Source organism: Schistocerca gregaria, chromosome 4, assembly GCF_023897955.1.
Source record: "Schistocerca gregaria isolate iqSchGreg1 chromosome 4, iqSchGreg1.2, whole genome shotgun sequence".
NCBI lineage: Eukaryota > Metazoa > Arthropoda > Insecta > Orthoptera > Acrididae > Schistocerca > Schistocerca gregaria.
This window is the reverse complement of record NC_064923.1, coordinates 598,643,808-598,667,992: the sequence shown is the minus strand read 5'-3', so window position 1 is coordinate 598,667,992 and position 24,185 is coordinate 598,643,808. Positions and strand designations below refer to the sequence as shown.

At 38.8% G+C, this 24,185-nt stretch overlaps 1 protein-coding gene across 2 annotated transcripts in view; it reads left to right on the top strand.

The window, feature by feature from the left end:
* The first annotated feature begins 8,780 nt into the window (after positions 1–8,780).
* The window catches only part of LOC126267154 (uncharacterized), a 105,086-nt gene continuing 89,681 nt past the window's right edge, over positions 8,781–24,185 (top strand). Inside the window, exons 1-2 of one of the 2 annotated variants that reach the window (XM_049972094.1) lie at positions 8,781–8,872; positions 21,838–21,899. In XM_049972094.1, the coding sequence (XP_049828051.1) occupies positions 21,849–21,899 (51 nt within the window). In that variant the 5' untranslated portion in view covers positions 8,781–8,872; positions 21,838–21,848. The other variant, XM_049972093.1, reaches the window with a different exon arrangement.

The window sequence follows — 24,185 nt, the reverse complement described above, 5'->3', positions numbered from 1 at the left end:
CAGGAGGTTTAACAGTCAACATGCAAGAATACAACTTTGTAGCCATTGTAAAAGGAACATGGATAATTTTTGTTAGTACAATTGTCTCCATCTATAACAATAATGGTTTGTAGAAAGTAGTTCAGTAAACCAGTATGGTAAGGAATGAGTTCTGTGTCATGATGTTTATGCAAATGTTAATGGAGTTTACTGCAGAGTAGCTGTGGGCAAGTATTTCTCTGCTAGATGTTGGTGATGGAGGTGGCAAAGAAGGCAATCAGTCAGCTGATAGAACACTTCATTAATGAACACAAACTAATATCTTTCAGCACATCTGAAATAAACAGACTGCAGATGACAGGAGATGATCCTTGGACTCCAGCACACCAGTACAGTCATGCTGACGCCGGCATTTCACGTGGACAGTAGAGGTGTCCCAGCTAGCACAGCATGCTGGTAGATAGCGGCCAATGGCTGACAGCTGTGAGATAGTGGCATGGCAGCAAGATGATGTCCCAGTGCCTGGGTTGGACAGTCAAACAGCAGTCATTGGTTTGTGGCCCAGGGGAGGCAGTGTCATAGATAGGGTGACAACAAAGACAGCCTGTGCATCAGATGGCCTAACTGTGATGACCTGCTGATGGGCTGGTTGTGGTAGTTTAGGTCCTCTCTTTACATGCTGACAGTTGCAGAAGGTCTCCTGTATTGAGACCACATCAGAACATCTGGAGCAATGTCGATCTCCTGGTGTGATGTAGTCGGCAGGTTGGTCAATCATGTGGCAGGAGTGCATGTGACATCCCTCACATGGAAGTGCTGGCTGCAGAAGCTGTGTGGGCTGATGCAGCTGAAGTGGCAGGGGTTCAGTCCTTCTTGATGCACAAGAGTCCACACAGCTGCTTAAACAATTCAGACATTACGTTTGTGCCTTGGTCTGTCATTATGGCTTCTGATGTGTCGAATTTCAATAGCCAACCATTAACAAAAGTTTGAGCACTGTGTCTGCTTGCTGGTTTGATATGGCTTTAAATGATGATTGAAAATACTACATTCCTCTATGTTTCATGCACATAAGGATCATGATAATAAGATAAGAATAATTACCACATGCACAGAAGCATTCAAACAATTATTCTTTCCACGCACCATCTGTGAATGGAACAGGAAGAAACCCTAATAACTGGTGCATTGGGATGGACCCTCTGCCATGCACCTCATGGTGGTTTGCTGAGTTTAGATGTGATGTAGATGGCCAGGTAATGTGAAAAAGATGATCAGTTATGGTTAGTACAAATCAGTTTCCCACTGGTGTTTGGGCAAAAGGGCCTAGTACATTGAGGTCGATTAATTGAAAAGGTTTCTTTGCCTCAGGTAGTCTGTTTAGTGGTATTCGCTAATGACTCAGTTTGGCTCTTTGAGTATAAGGAATGCAGATTTCTTTACTGAGCATTCAACATATTGCTTCCTCTGTGGCCACCAGTAATTTTCCACAATGTGGCAGTCCATGGTTCATTGTCCACTATGCCCAGCTAGATGGAATCATGGGCTTGGTTCAACACTTCATCCACAATGATATGGTGGCTGTGTCATCTTTGCTTGTAAAGCAGTATGTCCTCAGAGCTGAACTGCCCATTTTGCATATCGCTGATAATTGGGGTCAATAGCCTGAGCTCTGCGCCACTCTTCTGTGCTTATTTGATGCATTCTATGGTGTGTACCTTGGACTTAATTTGTCAGCATAACCATCAGACTTCCCTGAACAATACACTACCTAAAGATCAAATTTACCAAGTCCTAAGGTCTAGTGGATTAGCCCACTGGTTTGATCCTTTAATCATGAAAGCCATTTTAATGCAGTGTGATCTTTTATGACTTTAAAATGCCGCCCATACAGATAGCAATGAAAATACATGATCCCAAAAATTAGTGCCAGCATTTTCTTTTCTGTTCCCCCAGCAGTATCCTTACCTTGTTGTTATGGTGGGGCTTGGGTGGTCAAATGATCGTGAGAGCTACGCCAGCAGTAGTTTAGCTACCGGTAGGGCCCCCCAAGCTGGACAGGGCAAAGGTGATTATACAGACTAAGTGGGATACCCTGGTTCTCCAGGTTGGGGGTTGAGTGTGGGGCTAACAATCCCACCTTGTAAAACCAATTGTATTACAAAAGTTAGAGAGAAGCCTCAGATACAGAACAGACACCCAATACAACGAACCAAGCATAGAAAAGGGCTACGATTTGGAACATGGAACATACAGTCTCTGTACAAACCTGGGGTGGAAATAACTTTAGTTAGAGAATTGGAAAAGAAGAAAACACTGGTGGTTGCCTTGCAGGAAGTTCAGTGGGAAGGTACAAGGACAATAGATGTTGAAAATTGCATAATATTTTTTGGGGATGAAGTCAAGCGCAGTTTTGAAACTGGTTTCTGTTTTAACAAAGGCATTTTACCAATGGTAAAGAATTTTATGGTAGTGAATGCAAGAATCTCAGTTCTAACTCTATCGTCCGCAGCTCGTGGTCATGTGGTAGCGTTCTCGCATCCCGCGCCCGGGTTCGATTCCCGGCAGGGTCAGGGATTTTCTCTGCCTCGTGATGACTGGGTATTCTGTAATGTCATTAGGTTAGTTAGGTTTAAGTAGTTCTGAGTTCTAGGGGTCTGATGATCATAAATGTTAAGTCCCATAGTGCTCAGAGCCATTTTTTTGTAACTTTATCAGTGAAAAACCAACAACTTACCTTTGTGAACTGTCATGCACCAACAGAGGAAAGTGAAGATCAAGTAAAGGATATATTCCTTGAAGAGCTGGAAGATGTTATCGATTCCATCCCTAAAAACAGCTGCAGAATTCTCATCAGGGACTTTAATGCCAAGATTGGAAAGGAGACCAGCTTTACTCCCACATTAGGCCTTCGTTGTTATTGTTGTTGTTGTTGTTGTGGTATTCAGACCTGAGACTGGTTTGATGCAGCTCTCCATGCTACTCTATCCTGTGCTAGCTTCTTCATCTCCCAGTACCTACTGCAACCTACATCCTTCTGAATCTGCTTAGTGTATTCTCCCTCTAAGATTTTTACCCTCCACGCTGCCCTCCAATGCTAAATTTGTGATCCCTTCATGCCTCAGAACATGTCCTACCAACTGGTCACTTCTTCTTGTCAAGTTGTGCCACAAACTCCTCTTTTCCCCAATTCTATTCAATACCTCCTCATTAGTTATGTGATCTAACCATCTAATCTTCAGCATTCTTCAGTAGCACCACATTTCAAAAGCTTCTATTCTCTTCTTGTCCAAACTATTTATCGTCCATGTTTCACTTCCATACATGGCTACACTCCATACAAATACTTTCAGAAATGGCTTCCTGACACTTAAATCCATACTGGACGTTAATGAATTTCTCTTCTTCAGAAATACTTTCCTTGCCATTGCCAGTCTACATTTTATATGCTCCCTACTTTGACCATCATCAGTTATTTTGCTCCCCAAATAGCAAAACTCCTTTACTACTTTAAGTGTCTCATTTCCTAATCTAATTACCTCAGCATCACCCGACTTAATTTGACTACATTCCATTATCCTCATTTTGCTTTTGTTGATGTTCATCTTATATCCTTCGTCAGACACTTTCCATTCCGTTCAACTGCTCTTCCAAGTCCTTTGCTGTCTCTGACAGAATTACAATGTCATCAGCGAACCTCAAAGTTTTTATTTCTTCTCCATGGATTTTAATACCTACTCCGAATTTTTATTTTGTTTCCTCAATATACAGATTGAATAACATCAGAGATAGGCTACAACCCTGTCTCACTCCTTTCCCAACCACTGGTTCCCTTTCATGCCCCTCGACTCTTACAACTGCCATCTGGTTTCTGCGGTACAAGTTGTAAACAGCCTTTCGCTCCCTGTATTTTACCCCTGCCACCTTTAGAATTTAAAAGAGAGTATTCCAGTCAACATTGTCAAAAGTTTTCTCTAAGTCTACAGATGCTAGAAATGTAGGTTTGCCTTTCCTTATTCTTTCTTCTAAGATAAGTCAGAGTCAGTATTGCCTCACATGTTTCATTATTTCTACGGAATCCAAACTAATCTTCTCTGAGGTAAGTTTCTACCAGTTTTTTCATACATCTGTAAAGAATTCGCGTTAGTATTTTGTAGCTGTGACTTATTAAAATGATAGTTAGGTAATTTTCACATCTGTCAACACCTGCCTCCTTTGGGATTGTAATTATTATATTCTTCTTGAAGTCCGGGGTTTATTCACCTGTCTCATATGTCTTGCTCAACAGATGGTAGGACTGGCTCTCCTAAGACTGTCAGTAGTTCTAATGGAATGTTGTCTACTCCCGGGGCCTTCATTCAACTTAGGTCTTTCAGTGCTCTGTCAAATTCTTCTCGCAGTATTGTATCTCCCATTTCATCTTCCTCTACATCCTCTTCCTTTTCCATAATATTGTCCTCAAGTACATCGCCCTTGTATAGACCTTCTATATACTCCTTCCACCTTTTTGCTATTCCTTCTTTGCTTAGAAGTGGGTTTCCATCTGAGGTTCTCTTTTCTTGAAAGGTCTCTTTAATTTTCCTGTAGACAGTATGTATCTTACCCCTAGTGAGATAAGCCTCTACATCATTACATTTGTCCTCTAGCGATCCCTGCTTAGCCATTTTGCACTTCCTGTCAATCTCATTTTTGAGACGTTTGTATTCCTTTTTGTCTGTTTCATTTACTGTGTTTTTATATTTTCTCCTTTCATCAATTAAATTCAACATTTCTTCTGTTACCCAAGGATTTCCACTACCCCTCATCTTTTTACCTACTTGATCCTCTGCTGCCTTCACTACTTCATACTTTTTCTACTGCATTTCTTTGCCCCATTCCTGTCAATTGTTCCCTTCTGCTCTCCCTGAAACTGTACAACCTTTGGTTTAGTCAGTTTATCCAGGTCTCACCTCCTTAAATTCCCACCTGATTCCTAAATCTCTGTCTTACCATTATATAATCTATCTGATACCTTTTAGTATCTCCAGGATTCTTCCATGTATACAACCTTCTTTTATGATTCTTGAACCAAGTGTTAGCTATGATTCTGCATCTACATCTACATCTACATCTACATCCATACTCCGCAAGCCACCTGACGGTGTGTGGCGGAGGGTACCCTGAATACCTCTATCAGTTCTCCCTTCTATTCCAGTCTCGTATTGTACGTGGAAAGAAGGATTGTCGATATGCTTCTGTGTGGGCTCTAATCTCTCTGATTTTATCCTCATGGTCTCTTCGCGAGATATACGTAGGAGGGAGCAATATACTGCTTGACTCTTTGGTGAAGGTATGTTCTCGAAACTTTAACAAAAGCCCGTACCGAGCTACTGAGCATCTCTCCTGCAGAGCCTTCACTGGAGTTTATCTATCATCTCCGTAACGCTTTCGTGATTACTAAATGATCCTGTAACGAAGCGCGCTGCTCTCCGTTGGATCTTCTCTATCTCATCTATCAACCCTATCTGGTGTGGATCCCACACTGCTGAGCAGTATTCAAGCAGTGGGCGAACAAGCGTACTGTAACCTACTTCCTTTGTTGTCGGATTGCATTTCCTTAGGATTCTTCCAATGAATCTCAGTCTGGCATCTGCTTTACCAACGATCAACTTTATGTGATCCCTGCTCTGTGCAAAATTCTACCAGACAGCTTCCTCTTTCATTTCTTACCCCCAATCCATAATTACCTACTATGTTTCCTTCTCTCCCTTTTCCTACTGATGAATTCCAGTCACCCATGACTATTAAATTTTCGTCTCCCTTCACTACCTGAAGAATTTTGTTTATCTCATCATACATTTGATCAATTTCTTCATCATTTGCAGAGCTAGTTGGCATATAAACTTGTACTACTGTAGTAGGCATGGGCTTTGTGTCTATCTTGGCCACAATAATGCGTTCACTATGCTATTTGTAGTAGCTTACCCGCACTCCTATTTTTTTATTCATTATTAAACCTACTCCTGCATTACCCCTATTTGATTTTGTATTTATAACCCTGTATTCACCTAACCAAAAGTCTTGTTCCTCCTGCCACTGAACTTCACTAATTCCCACTATATCTAACTTTAACCTATCCATTTCCCTTTTTAAATTTTCTAACCTACCTGCCCGATTAAGGGATCTGACATTCCACGCTCCGATCCGTAGAATGCCAGTTTTCTTTCTCCTGATAACAACGTCCTCCTGAGTAGTCCCCGCCCGGAGATCCGAATGGGGGACTATTTTACCTCCGGAATATTTTACCCAAGAGGACGCCATCATCATTTAATCATTGAGTAAAACTGCATGTTCTCGGGAAAAATGATGGCTGTAGTTTCCCCTTGCTTTCAGCCGTTTGCTGTACCAGCACAACAAGGCCGTTTTGCTTAACGTTGCAAGGCCAGATCAGTCAATCATCCAGACTGTTGCCCCTGCAACTACTGAAAAGGCTGCTGCCCCTCTTCAGGAACCACATGTTTGTCTGGCCTCTCAACAGATACCCCTCCGTTGTGGTTGCACCTACGGTACGGCCATCTGTATCACTGAGGCACGCAAGCCTCCCCACCAACGGCAAGGTCCATGGTTCATGGGGGGGGGGGGGGGGGGAATAAAGATATGCATATTAAAGTAGACTGCTACTCATTGCTTGGGGAAGACACTGAACAGCAGACAAGCACTTATATAATGATAGAGTTTTCTGTTATATATTATATTATATTACTGAGTTATATGTGGTGTAAACTCAAGAACCCATATATCACATGCCTAGCCCATACACCTGCCACCCCTCTCTCCCACATTACCAGTCAGGAAACCAGGTTTTTGCTGCCTCCCTCCATGCCTCTAGCTTTCCAGTCCCAACCCCACTTTCTGCTCTCAACTCTCTCATCCTCTGCCCACCATACCCGACACAACTCCCATCCGCACCCTAGTCCATCTGTCAAAATGAATCATAGCACTATATGTCAGGTATATACGTGATGATCCACATTAGCTGACTGCTAAGAGTTGTTTGAGGAATTTTAGGGTGTTAGTTGATTGGACAGGATGGTTTTAAGTGGTGTTGTAGAAGTCATGAAAGTGGAAACTGTGGGTGATTATGACCTCTCTGTTTTATTTAGCGGGATTACTGTTTTATATCTTGATTGTTTCCAAATTCCCGCAGTGATCGCTGAGGCACAGCTGACTTAGGCAATCGGATGTTCTGTAGAGAGGCTCACTGATCAAGTGTTCGGGTGATGTTGATTTTAAATTTCCATATGTGTTTAGTTTTCTTCATGAGGCAGTCTTTGGTCCGTTGTGCTTCCACCTGATTACAGTTTCCCAGATTAAGAATAAAGACACTGTAGTGTTCAAACAAGTCGATTTCCAGTTGGATTGTGTAACTAGGAATTCAAGCCTGGAGCAAAGTGTATGACGCTTTTGGCTGGTTAATATGGCCTGAAGACACACAAAATTTTTTCTCATGCGGTGCCCCGCTATTACTCACTGAACGCAGCTGCACAGATTTTACCCTTTCATTTGTTTGTCCTTGTGTGCGTTGCCCTTTGCAAGCGTCCTTGATTTCGCTGTTTGGCGCTTAGGTGCGCTGAATTGGGTTGAAGCCGAAGTCGCTTCGTGAGTGGGCGGTGTAGACTGAATAGCCTTTGGCGGGAAAGTAGTTACGTCGCGGACGTCGTGCCACTTGAATTCAACAGTTATAATTGCCCTGTGGACACGAGAAAAGACGAAACGAGGTGTTGGCAGTATTTTCCGAAGAATGTAGCCAATGTTAGTTGTAGAGCCTAGTATTTGCTTAAAACTTCGAAATACAGCAAAATGTACAACCAAAACTATTCGTAACTCAAAATTACACAGTGAGCAGAATTTTGAAAACTACTACATAACTGTAGATATAGTTGTTCAGGTCTTTAATGACGCAAATAGGTGACGCAACTCGGACAAAAAAACTAGATGTGTTGTTTTAGCATAAGACATATTATTTGTAAAAAGAACTTTGAACAAGATTTTATGTTTCACATTTCAGATGAAGCAAGAACTGAATCTAGTAGCTCTACTACTGTACCTATACGGTTGACGTTTAGTAGAGTATGTGACCTCGCCATTTTTTCATGAAACGTAAGAATAATACGACAGAACAAGAACTGTTTATGTGCTTCTTAGTAAGCCATTTTTTGAGAGTACCCAGGACTGTGGTTGCAAATAATGGTCCTGATGGATCTTACGATTCATTACATTGCAAGGAAGCTCTGTCGCACTAGCAACATTTATTCAGAAGAAATGTATATATTTCTTATCCACGTAGATTGTCTCTTTTAGAAAACGAGGAATTTACTCGTAACACTCCAAGTTCAGATTACAGTGCATATTAACCTGCAGAACTATTTTTTAACTTCTACTGGAATGTCTCGTGAAAGAATTTCTGCACTCGAATATAAATATATTTAAAACAGCATTCAGCAAAAGCCAATTGTTGTCCTGCATTCTCTAATTCCAATGTGGATTGGGAGGTGACGCAGCTCCACGTAGGGTTATCCCACACGGGTTCTCAGAGAGCCCTGCACTGTCCACTTTAACTTGAGAAAAATCCACACGAAAAAGTTTTTGTATATATATCTCTGTGATTAATTAAATTTATTTCAAGGCGTGTTTTGGCCTCAAAGTGGAAAGTTAACCGGGTTGCATTTCGCAGCTGTAGCGTCCATTATGTCTTGACCATTTGGCGTACTAGCAACCATGGCTACGACAGGCTCAGACTTGCCCGGCGGTCCGTCGCTTGAGCATAGCGCCGATTGGCTTCTGCAGAAGTGGTAGAGTAGTGCTACTGTTGTGACGGGAAGGGCATATTCTTACGCGTAGCATCAGAAATTAGGTAAGCTGATGTAATACTTTTGTGTTGTGAATGTGCTATGAGTAATACTGTTCCTGCTCAGTGTTTGCCGCCGCATCTGCTTGTTAATAAGACAACACGTACATGAATATCAAAATCATTTGCTTAACATACACGTATACCTCTTCTGGGAATAAATGTAGTGGTGAGGTTTGCGTCCACGAAATTCAGAAGTTGGAAGCTTCATCTTGTCATTTTATGTTACTTGTTTCGATGGAGAGAACTTTTGTAAACGGTACGTAGATTTTGTAAAATTATGATCAACACGGTTTTTCACTATATACGAAATAATCTTTTGCCTCATTGCTTGGATTTGAACATGCATGCATTGCTAATCAAGATTCATGTAACTATATTGCTGTACGAATGTACAGTTAATTTGCATTGAAGAACTTGGCACTCTGATATTATAGATGCGAACACCTTTTTTCGCAATGTTTGAAGGTGCTCTCTTTTACTGTTCCGTGAACTTTGTATTGCTCTATGCTCATTTTATCAGTTTTAAGTTCTATGTAGCTGTTTTTCTCGAAACCGAACGAGTTGGCGGAAAGACGTGTGGGATAAGCGCAATGCAATTCCCCGTTCAATCGTTTAGACAGTGGTTTTCCCAATTCAATTATGACGAATGCTAGGATGATTTTATTTCCTTCACATCTTTGCCCAATTGTAGCTGATACTTCTTAATGAAAACGCTTAGCGTACACAAAACCTAATCTTGTTTTCCCAGTTTCCTTTCTTTCCGCGAATCATCTATCAGGTGGTTTCCGGGTGAAGCCGTTTCCCTGCTGGAACTAACCGCAGATAATCTCTATCAGGCTAGACAATGCTTATTTTTGTGTCTCGTTCTGTAAATGCAGTGTGCTATGTATATTAACAGGCAGAACTTTAAAAAAATGTGTCATTTGTTAGTTCATTACAAGTTATTGAAAGGACTTTTTTTCTACATTCTTCCATTGTTGTTGATAGTCTGTGTTGTTTTGCCTCATTGTGGAAAAATTGAGAATGCACGATTCTGTTTGATTTTAAATGGTTCGTTTCTTTCCTTTTCGATAGAGAAAGAATTATTGAATCAAAAGATGTCGATCCCGTAATACAATTTGCACAGATTCCCCAAAAGTTGACTATCACTATCATTGTGATAATTAGAGCCCGGATTTTCATGCACTATCAAATCGAAAAACATGCATGCATTCAGGCAGTGTCATATATTTAAATATCCAGTAATGTACCAGAACAATTTAAATAAGCGGTATCAAAATTCATTTCTATAATTACTTCTATTTCATTCTACAACAGCACACAACAAACAATTTTATTAGACAAAAATTTTTGTACATAAAAAAACCTTTCTACATCACAAGACATGAAAGGTGCATATTTAACTGAAGAAATGTTGGACAAAATCAGATAAAGTCTTTTATATTTTCGCAAAAAAATATTTTGCCAACTTAATAAGCTGAAAATCAGGATTTCATCAGATAATTTTGTTCATCTTATCTTTTGCTGCAGTCATGGCTGCAACACCCACCACTAGTAAGGATGATTGCAAAGATTTTACACCTCTTCCATAATTGCCAGATTCCACCTGTTACCTGTGGTTCCTACGCTGTTATTGCCTGAGACAAATACGCAAAATTTGATTTGATACAAATGTGGTGTTTTTTTTCCAGTCTGTTTTCCTAAATGCCACTTCCCAATCTACATTAGTGGCTTCGAAAGTGTCTACAACCCAAAACCGGAAAAAAAGCTAGTGAGCAGTTACTTGAGGCTTTCCCATAGAACGAAGCAAACAGATGATAACGTCTATAAAACTACGGTAATTTGCGGTCTTTTGCCGATTAAACTTCATCAAAATTATTACAGTAGAAGATGGCAGCACTTGTCCAGCTACACTATTTGGCTAAAATAAGTTGTGCTGGGAAAACTAAATCTGGCAGTATATCTCTGTATTTGGCAGCACGGACATTTCCTATATAGAATACCTTATGTATGGAAAAAAAACATGCATGACAACTAATCGTAACAGAGTTATCAAATCTTTGTATTTTGTGCGTCCATTTACCTTGTTTGTGGAGGATATCGGCGTCCCTATTTCAGGTACAGGGTGTAGAGCAGGAGTTAATATTTAACGTGCCTTAGGCTATAAATTATTTTCTGTCCCAGCCTTCATCCTATACGGGATAGCATCGCCTAACAACAATAGGACATTTTTTTATTTAGTAATTATGTTGGCACGAAGTACTTTATATTGATCCGAGCATTGCTTTATTGAGTGCGCTATGAAGTTTACAGACTGTAACAAAATTATTCATGTTATGCACTTTTGGCGATTACATATAAAAAACCAAAGTAAAAGGTGCTTTCATGGAAGATATTGCAATATATGCACTGATGCCATAAAATGATATAATATGCGTTGTAAATCTCTAAAATGAAATCTTCGAAATATGCATTTATTCCCCAAATGGCAAACACGCATTTGCATGGAAATCCGGGCTCATGTGATAATATTTCGCTTTGCATGGAGGATAAGTGGTTATGCCCTTAATGTGGCTGATAAGAAATAATCATGACATTAAGCAGCTACCTTGCACAACTGTTGAGGCAATAACTGGTTTTTAAATCATATGTGAGTATATGGACTTATTTGGCAGTTCACTCATGTAGAACAAATTGCTTATAGCTTTTCCTGTATGTAGTACTTTGCACCAATTGTCGGGTAAGGCTACTGCGGATCAACGCGATATGTGCTGTTTCGAAATTGTATTATAGAAGTTTCAATAATATTCGAAAACTCTAGAACACCACAATAGTGGTGCACAACGGGAGGGCTGAAGGTAGCACCAGACACACAAGAAAAAGTGATTAATGGTGGGTGGTTTAACTCACAAAAACCTTAATTTGTATGTATTGATTAAATGGATCGAATATAGTATCACATTTCAAGGTTTCGTTGTGTTGGGCTTACAATAGACGAGACGAAGACTAAATCCAAGTTCCTCCTCGCAATGTTGGAAACTGGTGAGCCGTGAGGGCTGGTGTTGGCTCACGGATTTCTTTTCGAATACAGTGTGCTATTTCTTGTGCCTTATTGTTTGCTATGGCTGTTACAGTAACTGCAGCGACGTCTTTATTGCAGCCATGTGAAAGCTCATGCTTTGGAACGCAGATCATTCCTCTTTATTTCTGAACGTTGTGATATTTGTGTATTGGAAAGAAACAAAACAGCGGGTTTTTAGGTGCAAATTTGTGCATTTATATTGTGTATACTGTTTCAAGAACACTGCTTCAAATGGAGATTGCTGCACCAGGAAGGATAGCGAATAACGGAATTTTTGCTTATTGTGCGTATACAATATAGTAGGAAATAAGCATTATTAAATTTTTGGTCGGTATGAGGGTGTGCAAGGTGCAAAAATTTGCAGCACAAAACTGCCCCTATAGCAGCAACAATACGACGAAGAGAATGCGATCAATGACAACTTTCTTTCTCCTCGGAGCTTCTACAGACAAATGGTCGGCTGCCGGTCGGTGTTGCTCAAAAACAGATATTGTCCACCGCCTTGGTGCAAACAAGCCTGTTTCCCTCCTGAAGTAAGCGATCTCACTGTACGGACACTGCACGGTCGAGCAAACGTCTGTCCACTTTTCAGCTAATCGCGTGGGAGCATCGAGAGCCTTCATGACATTAAGTATGGTCCTCCAGAACCCGGTGATTCCATATTCACATGGTATCCCGACTAACGCGACCGGTAGTATCACGGAAGTAGTATCGCGAAATCGTAACTTTGTAAAGATTTCTCGTATCTTGACGGGAATGGCTGACAAATTTGCCTATATTTCTATCAGTTCTGCGTTAGAGGTATTGGTTAAATGCTGAGAGTATACCCACAAGCGTGTGGCTCTACACTAGCGCTAGAAGCGGCAGCGGCAAAACGTTACTGACAGTCAGCTGTCGCATACGCAACTGCCGGAGCTACCAACATTCACCCTCTTACCACACAGCTACTAGTGACAATAAGAAGCTGATGTTTGCCTCTAGGACTTCCACTCGCAATGCTCATGAGCGCAAGGCACTTTACTCTTCCATGACCCCTGCCCCTGCGACAGCTGACATATCATTAGTGCGACAACAGCTTTTAATTTCCTGTACGAACTCGAAGTATCCTCTGCACCGGTAAGAGTCTTACGGTAGAAAGAATAGGGTATACTATCACGACGACGGCGACGAGGTTGTTAAGGCAGTGCTAGGATGTGCTAGAAAACATAAAATGTCCATTTAATCCTTTCCGTCGCGGCATTCGCCTTCGTAAATTTGCAGAAGCCACGGAAATATCAGTTCCGAATGGCCATCCGTGATTTGAAACACATTCCTTCTGAATGCGTGTAGTGTTTAAAACCACTGTGCAACCTAGCTCGGTAAAACTCAGCGGAGGCCAGTGGGTCCATTATGTATGAATTTTTTCTTCTCTTGGTAACAGAGAAAGGCTTGCTCTGTAAGCGACGCTGGATTTTTTTTTTTTTTTTTGAAAGCAATTATAAAGCACTTTTAGTCGCGATTGATTTCGTAGAAATTAGTCACGCATAATTATTATCACAGAGCCAAAGTGACTGTCCTTCATTTCGCAATCGTTAAATTTACAATTTGTACATAAACCAGATGGCAGATATAAGAGTCGAGGGACACGAAAGGGAAGTAGTGGCTGGGAAGGGAGTGAGACAGGGTTGTAGCCTATCCCCAATGTCATTCAATCTCTATATTGGGCAAGCAGTAAAGGAAACAAAAGAAAAATTCGAAGTAGGTATTAAAATCCATGGCGAAGAAATAAAAACTTGAAGTTTCGCCGATGACTGTAATTTATCAGAGACAGCAAAGGACTTGGAAGAGCAGTTGAACGCAGTGGACAGTGTCTTGAAAGGAGGATATAAGATGACCATCAACAAAAGCAGAACGAGGATAATCGAATGTAGTCGAATTACTTCGGGTGATTCTGAGGGAATTAGATTAGGAAATGAGGCACTTAAAGTAGTAAAGGAGTTTTGCTATTTGGGGAGCAAAATAACTGATGATGGTCGAAGTAGAAAAGATATAAAATGTAGACTGGCAATGCCAAGGAAAGCGTTTATGAAGAAGAGAAATTCGTTAACGTCCAGTATGGATTTACGTGTCAGGAAGGCGTTTCTGAAAGTATTTGTATGGAGTGTTGCCATGTATGGAAGTGAAACATGGACGATAAATAGTTTAGACATGAATAGAATAGAAGCTTTCGAAATTTGGTGCTACAGAATAATGCTGAAGATTAGATGGTTAGATCACATAACTAATGAGGAGGTATTGAATAGAACTGGGGAGAAGAGGAGTTTGTGGCACAGCTTGACTAGAAGAAGGGAGGCATCAAGGGATCACCAATTTGGTACTGGAGTGTAAAAATCGTAGAGGGAGACCAAGAGATGAATACACTAAGCAGATTCAGAAGGATGTAGGTTGCAGTAGGTACTGGGATATAAAGCAGCTTGCACAGGATAGAGTAGCATGGAGAGCTGCATCAAACCCGTCTCAGGACTGAAGACCACAACAATAACAACATGAAAGTGACTGTAGCTCTAAATAACGACATCGTCCCTGTCGACACGAACAGCCCGATTTTCATTTCGTACTCACATGTGAGCTTGGATACGGTAGTGCCTCACTCGTTAAGCCCTTTATGAGGACTTGACACTGAACGTCATTTCAGCAACCGCTTCCTGTTTTTCCAAGAAGCCTAAAAGGCCTTTATTTAAGTCTTCGACCTTCCACGAATAGCTAGTTTGCAAATACCGGTGCTGAAGTGGTGTTTAAGTTGAAAGATGATGTCACTAATTCCGTCGCATAAAATTATCGTGGCACAAAATGCAAAGCTGTGGAAAAATTCTCCAGTTGAAATTATATGGTTTTCTGATACCGTGCTGAATGTGATACAAATGGGCAAGATTGCTCCAAACTGAAGAAATGCTTTTGCAATGAAGAAGAAATGCTTTTGAAATGATGATTTACATCATTCCACAAGCACCCATTTTTAGTTTCCCGTTCTGAATGTATGAGAACCGTTCTGAGAGTTTAGTCTAACTAGATCAGCCCACTCCCGCGGAGCCTAATATAAATAAGACCGTATTTCAAGTCAAGTAATCGAGAAAACCTTTTACTTGCTTTTGCGATCATAGATAATCCGCAATAAATTTCAAGGTATTGTGTGACCATTATTTACGAGACTGAGACTGTTAAGGTCCGAGGGGAAGTGTGCGTAAGACACTCAGCTTTATTCTATAGCAAATATTTTAGAGGCGAAAAATCACTAAAACCAATTATTTCTTATAAAACCAAAATGTGTCGCAGAACCTCTTAGTGAATACCAAATAACAACCAAAAAATTCACTCCTGCGAACTGCTTAAAAAATTTCTGACGTCAAGGAACGGCAACTTTTAATGACAATGCGCGTTAACTAGTTGTCTCGTACCTATTTATCCGTAATTGTATGAAAAAAATAAAGAGAAATTTGCACTTACTACTTGGCCGTGGGCTTAACCAAAGTGAGAATGGCTACACTCCATTCGTATTGTGTACATTGGGAAACAATTCCCGTACAAGTCTGTACTGATGTTCTGTGTGTTCAGTTCTAATATAAGATGTCTTCTCCTCGATATTGATTATTGTTATTTAGAATAAATATTCACCACAGCTTAAGGAAACCAACAAATTGCTTATGAAACCAAAGCATTGTTTTGGAACTGAAATGTAAGCTGTAGATTATTCTTTCAAGACGTGGATGATGGTAGATCAAAACTTGTCCGAAAGTCATAACCGCAAATTGACACGCCGCATGGAGTTTTCGGGGTAATCGAGCACTTGAAAAGGTGTTAGAAGAGAACGTCTAATGTCTCAACTGTGGCAACAGCGTAGGAAGTGCGTACAGGATCCCACGCGAAGCCATTGAACTTTATGACCTTGACTTAAATACAGTGGGTTTTCCCGCTATAGTGAGTCATGTCACTAGTTCCGTGCAAGACGACGCTGAGATTTTAGGTCGTAAACTTCAGTGCCAATGTGATGGGAAATCACGCCACATTGGATTAGGAAATCCCACGCCGCAAGGCGGGGTTTGCTGTTGCATCATCCAGAGATCCTAGTTACTGCGCAAATGTTCTATACGAAATAATTTTCCGTATTCTAGCTTAGACTTGGGTAGTTGGTATCGTTTAAGTCTTCCGTTTTCCAGAGTCATTCAGCAAATATTTCATGACGTATTTAACGATAGTCAGAACGATTCTGTTTGTACCCGTAAATAGTTTATAACGTCGACATATTTGAAGTAATTTAACTGGGTAAACACTAATATCGCACTGTCACTGACTGCTAATTTACTTGATACATTTCAGTAAATCAGAGTTGTACCACGCAAAAAGTCACCTTCCCTATACGCTGTATGTCGACGTTTTGTGCCCCATAGACATACTGCAGTTGCGAACTTAGTGAAGAGAAAGAAGATGCTTGGCTTGCAGTAGATGTGAACTATGGAGCGTGTATTATAATCAGTGGCCTAAACACATACTGTTGGAAGTACACGCTACTAGAAATGAAAAGGTCTAGTAAACATAAGCTCCAGAATGCATACCTGAATAGTAATGGCCACTCCTTCATCTTAAATACTGTGAAATAAATCTCTATTACTGCAGACTCTTTGCTTTCCATATTTTGAGAGGTATTAGTGACCACCAAACCAGGAAAAAAATCCAATAAGCATGGGTCCTAGAATGCATACCTTAAGATCTGTGCGCTCTTATTCAGTAGAGGAGATGGGTTTCACATAGCTCTTAAGGTATGGATATTAGAGCCCATATTTTTTAGATATTTTATTCTTGCATTGGTCCATACTACGTCTTCTCAAAATATAGAAAACAAAAGGCTTGCAGTGGAAGAGGTTTGTTTTACACTATCAAGTGTGAAGTGCCCATTGCTCTTCAGGTATGCATTTTAGACCCCAAATTTGCTATACCTTTCTTCTAGTAGTATCATGTGTTTGCAGTTTTATGCATTTATGCCATTAATTGCATAATCACAACCAAAAAAAAAAAAAAAAATAACAGTGCTGAGACAGATTTGCTCAGATAATCTTCTAACATAACGCCCAGCTTTCTATCTTGCGAGATCAGAATGTAAGCCAGCCCGGGATTGATTGTATCTGGGTAGTGAATGACAGTGGCTGGTGCACCGGCCACCCTGAGAGTTGTTTTCAGGTGGTTTCCCATGCTCATTTAGGTAAATGCTGAGCTGGTCCCGAATTTCTGCCTCATAAAATATGACATGCAAAATTCCCCCCACCGCCACCCCGACACACACACACACACACACACACACACACACACACACACACACACACACACACACACGCGGAACAAAGTTTACTCAATTCACAGACAGATGGCGGGCAGAACTTTTCACATGTTACATCAAGTGGCAACAGTAAGGGCATTTGTCTGCAAAGTTTAATAAAATGTGTTTATCAAATCTTGAGTACAGCGGTCCTCATACCAGAGGAGTTAATGCTGAGAAGAAGAAGTTAAAAATGCATATGTTAGTATATTTTCTGAACTAAGAGAACTTGGTCAAAAATTCTTGCTTGGGGCTACCAGCTACATACAATACTGAAGTAAAGATATGGCTCCCAGTTCTCTAACACAATGAATAGTTCTTTTGCCTTTCGGTCATACATTTTATTGATTTAAACAATTATTGGAAGTTTAAATGACAAAATTTTATTGTAAGTATATGTGGAAATACGTTTTAGTATATTTCGATTTTATGTAATGTTGATAGGTTGGAATTGGGAAAGTAGTAGGATTTAGTATGTTAAGGCATTGTTTCTATGAAAATACTTACTAATCAGATCATAGAAAACCCAGATAATATCTTCTGCTTGAAAATGAGACTCTTAGCACTTTGGGTTGTAACTGTTAATACAGTTTTGTATTGAAATGAATATTACTGGATAATAGGAAAAATGTAATAGTTCTGTTTTTATATGCCCCAAGCTTTCCTTATAAATCAGCCAAAGCTTTAATGAATGAATTAATAAATGTCCACAACACAAATATTCGAATGGAGTGGCACTGTGAAAAATCAAGCACTGTTACGGTATCACCTTTCAGCTTCTGTATCATTGGAAAGATTTATAATAGCAACAAACCTTAGGCATAGTGAAAAACAACAAGAACCACCAAAACTCAAACAAGTGCAAAGGCACAATGAACGCCCCATCAGTTTTTGTGCCAAAATTGCAAATGAATGGGCTTCACTTCCAACTGTATTTGAAGCAGACACCTAGGTAAGAGATCTGTTAGAACCAACTGGAAGAGACAACAAGAAAGTCAGCATAATTGACACATAGAATTAATTTTCCCGTTCATCTCTATCTGTAGCAAAAAGTGGAGAATGTTGTATTGAGACGATATATGATTATCATGGAAGAAAACTACATGAAAATTGAAATACTTATGAATTGAGTCCGGGAAACCAAAATACTTCATACTTTATATCCTGAGAGGCAGGCAGAACTAAATTTTCTGAGGAGACTGGAATATTAAGACTGAGTTCATTATTTTACTAAAAGAGGTTAATGATTATAGAATGGGTAGGACATTGTTGTAGGAAAAAAAGAGCATTATTTGTCAGGAGAAAAGGACAGGCTTATTTTGTTACAGAAAACTTCATCACATCTGTTTGAAGAGATGAGAGAGTTAGAATCATTTGAAGACACAGGCTGCAAATTCAGAAGAAGAGTATTGAGCATGGCAGAGCTACTATATATGGTGCTGCAAAATTTAATAAAAAAAAAAAAAGAGCTTTCCCTAGACACAACAACAAAAGTTTTTGTTGAGAAGATTGGCAAAACATTTATGTTCATAACAATGTTGACAGCATATTTTCCAGAACATCTGTACTACTTTAATGTAGCATTTCCTACATAAATAAAAATGTTAAACCTAATGACATAAGGAATGGCTAACTAAAAACATAAAAAATTCCAGGGGGAGAAACAGACTTATGCAGCATTGTTGTAAAAAAATATAAATTTACCTAAGGAATTTGCAGAGTATTCTATAAAGCCTGCAAAACAATCTGTGTTAGGGTACTCAAATAGGTGTGGAATAATAATTTGATAAGACACTCATCAAACAAAATGAGATCAATGTTGAGAGTAGCTCAGTACCAGAAAGAAACAATGTGTGATTTAAACTAGAGAGCTCAAAAGGTACAGACTCAGATTCGCTTGTGAAAAAATTAAACGAATTTCATGTTATGGAGCACAGCAATCAGTTGTCCTTTACTTTTAGGCTTTATTAAAGCAAATCTAAATTTCAGCTAGTGCCTAACCATTATCAGTGCACTATTCCGTAGCGTCAATACGTGTCCTAAAATGTTCTAGACTGACATACTAGGACATGTATTGAGACTATGAAATAGTGCATCAATAATGGCTAGGCACTATCTGCAATCTAGATTTGCTTTAATAAACAGCAAGAAAGCACAACTGATTGCTAAGTCACATCACAGTCGTTGAGTGCATTCCACATTCCTAATGAAAGGTGACTTGATGAATTCAATGAATTCTTCACTTCACTAGTTGAAGATCTCATTCAGGTAAACATATAGGACCAGTCATCTCTGTTTCCAGTAAGATGGTGATCTTGGATGCCTCTATGAATAAGAAAGATTGGCAAAGCATTTATATTCATAACAATGTTGACAGCATAGTTTTCAGGACATCTTTCTGTACCATTTTAATGTAGCATTTCCTACATAAGTAAAAACATTATATCCTAACAGTAAGCAATGTCTAATTAAAAACATAAAAATTTGTAGTGAAAGAAACATTTCTGCAACATTGTTGTAAAAAAATGTAAATTTACCCAAGGAATTTGCAGATTATTCTAAAGCCTACAAAAGAATCTATGTTAGACAGGCTAAAATTACACAGATTAACACTTTGATAAGAAACTCATCAAAGAAAATGAGATCCGTATTAAGAGTTATAAAGAAACAAACCTGTAGCTCGGTACCAAAAAGAAAGAATGTACCATTTACACTAGAGAGCTCAAAAGTAACAGACTCAAATTCAATTGTGAAAAACTTCAATGAATTCTTCACATTGCTAGCTGAAGATCTCATTCAAGTAAACATATAGGACCAGACCCTGTTTCTCCAGTAAACTGGTGATCTCAGATGCCTCTATGAAAAAATGGTTGTGCAGAATTGATGGGTGGGAGACCTCTTCCGGGGTTGTTTGTCTGCCTGATGCAACTCTGTCTATTTGGAATCATTTTAACAGGTTGCACAATTTTGTGATGATAGGACAACACAAACACCTAGTCCCCAAGCAAAGAAAATCTCAAAACCCAGCTGGCAATCATATGCAGGACTCAGTGATCAAGAAGCAGCAAAAATGAGCTGTGGACAGGGTGCCTCTATGTATGTTCATAAAACAAATTTCCATGAAAGTATAAGAAAAATTGAATCATTAAGTTATAAACGTGTAGTGGCCATGATGAAGTAACTGACTTCATGTTAAATACTTGGGCTTATTACATAAAAATGCCATTTGCAAAAATGTTCAGCTTTTCTGTAGAAACAGCTGTCTTTTCTGATGTTCTGTAAGTAGCAAAAGTTTTACCACTGCTAAAAAGGTTTTTCTGATACAATACAAACTATTGACCTGTGTCACGATAAAGTCTCATTTCAAAAATTATGGAAAAACATTTTTATCAAGGACTCAACAATTTCATAAATAAATATTCACCTCTCATCATACAATGTCATGGGTGTGGAAAGACCAAATCTATACAAACAACAATTTTTGAATTCTTGAAACGTGTTGGTAAAATCCTTTGTACAACATAATTATCTGCAGGTATTTTCCTAGATCTTTCAAAAGCCTTTGATGTCCTGAACTATAAAACCCTGCTTGAAAAATTAGAAAGACAAAGTGTAAGAAGCACACACATTACTTGTAGTGTTAATAGCTGAAAATTGCAAGCAGAAGGTATCAACAAACCCATTATAAAAACTGAAAAAAACTTTTGTGTGCCAGCTTTCATTTATTTCCACCATCTAAGTAAGTTCGAGTGAGATTAAAAAAGATCCTCTAGAAAAAATTTTCGTGTGGGGATTAAGAGGACTTAAAATGGGATATGCATGTAAATAACTTATCAAAGAAGCTCTCCTTAGCCTTATTATATGGCCTAAGAATACTGATGCCTACAACAAGAAAAAAAAACTGTACTAGAAGCATACTGTGCACAGTTCCACTCATTGCTCCATTATAGGATAATTTTCTGGGGACATTCAACTCATAGCATAAATACTTTTAGAATGCAAATTATTTATGGCCCTTTTTGCAAATTCGTAAATCGGATATATACCAGAAATATTCCAGAACAACCTCCTATTAAAGGGCTAATTAATATTAGTATCATACTTCACAATAACATACCATAGGAAACAGAAATTGGTGTATATTCAATAAAATGAAACTAGAGGCATCTATAATAAAGCTCTATTTTTATTCTATAAAATTATTTTTTAATATTTGAAAATGCATATTACTTAAACAATTAGATTGTAAGAATGGGGGCCTAATTTTATTTTGAACCACTATATTGCTGATTTTATGTATTACTGTGTCCTTATTCTGACCTGTCCTTAAAGAGTAGATGATAAACTTACAGAGATGTGTAATAAAACTGGACCAATAAAAAATCAATTAATCACTCACTCAAAGACATGTGTAGGCCTGCAAAACAAAACACATTTTGCTTTGTTTGAAAGGAAATAGGTAGCAATTTGACAATTAAATTTTATGATTTTATTGTGTGCCCCCTAGACACAAAACCAAGTTCATTATTTTTGTTGCAGTTTACAAGAATATGGAATCTTCCAAAATCTTACCACTGCTTCTGGTCTCTGCGACACTATCAGTAAGTAGACGTATCACTTTTAAATACCACCAAAACGTTACATCTCCCAGAATAATGAACTGATTTAATACTATAAAAGAACTGTAACAGTGTCCCAAGCATTACTTAATTAAGCAATAAAAACACTTGTCTGTTATTGTGTGTAGTACACGATAATGAACTGGTGTCCTTCCAGGTTTGTGTATTCTGTGAGTTCTGCATGATACTCTGATCAACACTACTCAACTTTCGCTTTCATTTGTTTGTTTTTGAAGCTCATTTTGCTAATTAAGTAGCTTATTATTTATATAGTATGGTGTCAAGAGTTGCGAAGTTTTGTTTTGCAAGTAGTGCACTTTTCTGTGCTGAGTACTAATTCTAAAAGTTTTTTATTTATATGTCCACTTCAGTAGTATCTTGCAGGTTTTTTATTTTCTTCATTAAATTTTAATTTGAAGTTAGTTTACAAATGAAATCCATCCCACATCCTATCTATAAAAACAGGAAGTTGTCTTTGCAGTGGCACGTAGATTCTTCAAACTATAACTTGTGAAATAACTCATTCATAACACAGCTATGCAGGAGGAGTATTAGTCCATTTTTCCGACTATGTTGTCCTACTTACTTTTATAATACCGTTGTGTATACGTGGTTTCTCTTGTCTTTTATGATTAATAGCTCAAACAATACTGACATACTAATGTATGTTGTGCATTTCACTGATATAATGCGTTTAACTCCAAATAAAATCCAAGCAATCAAATTTTTCTCCGAGATACTTTTCTTAGCCTCCTTTTTTGTGCTACACTTGCTGTTATTCTTCCCCCCACCCAATACTCCTCCCTCCCACTCCTTCAGATGTTTTGCAGCAGATGTTTTTGGTTGGTTGGTTGGTTTGTGGGGGTTGAAGGGACCAGACTACAAAGGCCATCAGTCCCGCAGATGTTTTTAAACACATGATTTGGAAAAAATATGTAGGTCTTTGATGTTGACTTCATACCCTTCATGCTACGTCCCTACAAGATGTGTACCCCATGATATTAATGATTTTAACTCTAGCAAATGGTTATAGTATACTAGCATTGTGCTTAAAATTTCTACGATCTGTTATTTACTTATTTTGTTAGGTCCTTTTCAGATTTGTGGGGAGCAATGGTAGCACAAATGTGCTACAACAAAAATATTAAGAGATGAGAAATCATATTGAGGAAAAAACAATAATAATGCTAAGAAATAAAATTTTGTTTTGTGAAGACCAGTACTCTGCTGCATGTTCCTAGAACCGATTTAGGTGCCAAACCATGGAGAAAGTCTTTCAAACATACATTAGTAGATGGCACATAGTCTTTGAGCCAAGCTGTGCTTCTTTCTTCAAGGAGTTCTACTGGTTAAAAATATAATGCTGTATTTCTGTACTTGTATTATCACATATAAAATGTCGTGCCTCGATGTTAATGGCACTTGGAGCAAAAACTTACTCCTACTATTCTGTTGAGAAGTGAAATTTTTGAGACTATATGTACAAAATACAAGTGGATTCTTACAAAGAAGAAAACAACAACTAACTGCTGTTAATAATGCTATTTATCTACACAAATAGTGCTGTTACCTCCTTTGAATTGATAGGTTCATTGTCAGATGGCTCTTAATGTTTTTATTACATTTCAAGACCAGTAATGGTGCTATTTGAGTAAATAAATAGCATTATTAACAGTGCTGGTTGCTGTTTTCTTCTTTGCAAGAATTAACTTGTAAAACTTTCTCATTGGCACTTAAAACCAGTCAGCTTCCTGGTACGGCACTTTGAATGTTTTTAATAAAGCATTTATTTTATTAATTTTCTCATTATTTTTTGATGTGGTGGGCCATTTTGTACAAACAGAGATACACTGCATTTTTGTGCTCCTGAAACAAATCTTCAAACTGGTACTTAACATCTTACATTTCCATTATTCATATGTAGTTATAGAGACTGTTTGTTGTACTGTGAATACTAGATTCTAGTCCGTCTAACAATCTGCCTGGTGATTTTACGCATAACGGATTTCAATATGTGCATTCAATTTTGCGTTTTTAAGTTCTAAATTCTCTTCTGCCTCCTATTTAATAATGAGTGTACTAATTTTGAGCCGGCCGTAGTGGCCGTATGGTTCTAGGCGCTACAGTCTGGAGCCGAGCGACCTCTCTGGTCGCAGGTACGAATCCTGCCTCGGGCATGGATGTGTGTGATGTCCTTAGGTTAGTTAGGTTCTAGGTGACTGATGACCTCAGAAATTAAGTCGCATAGTGCTCAGAGCCATTTGAACT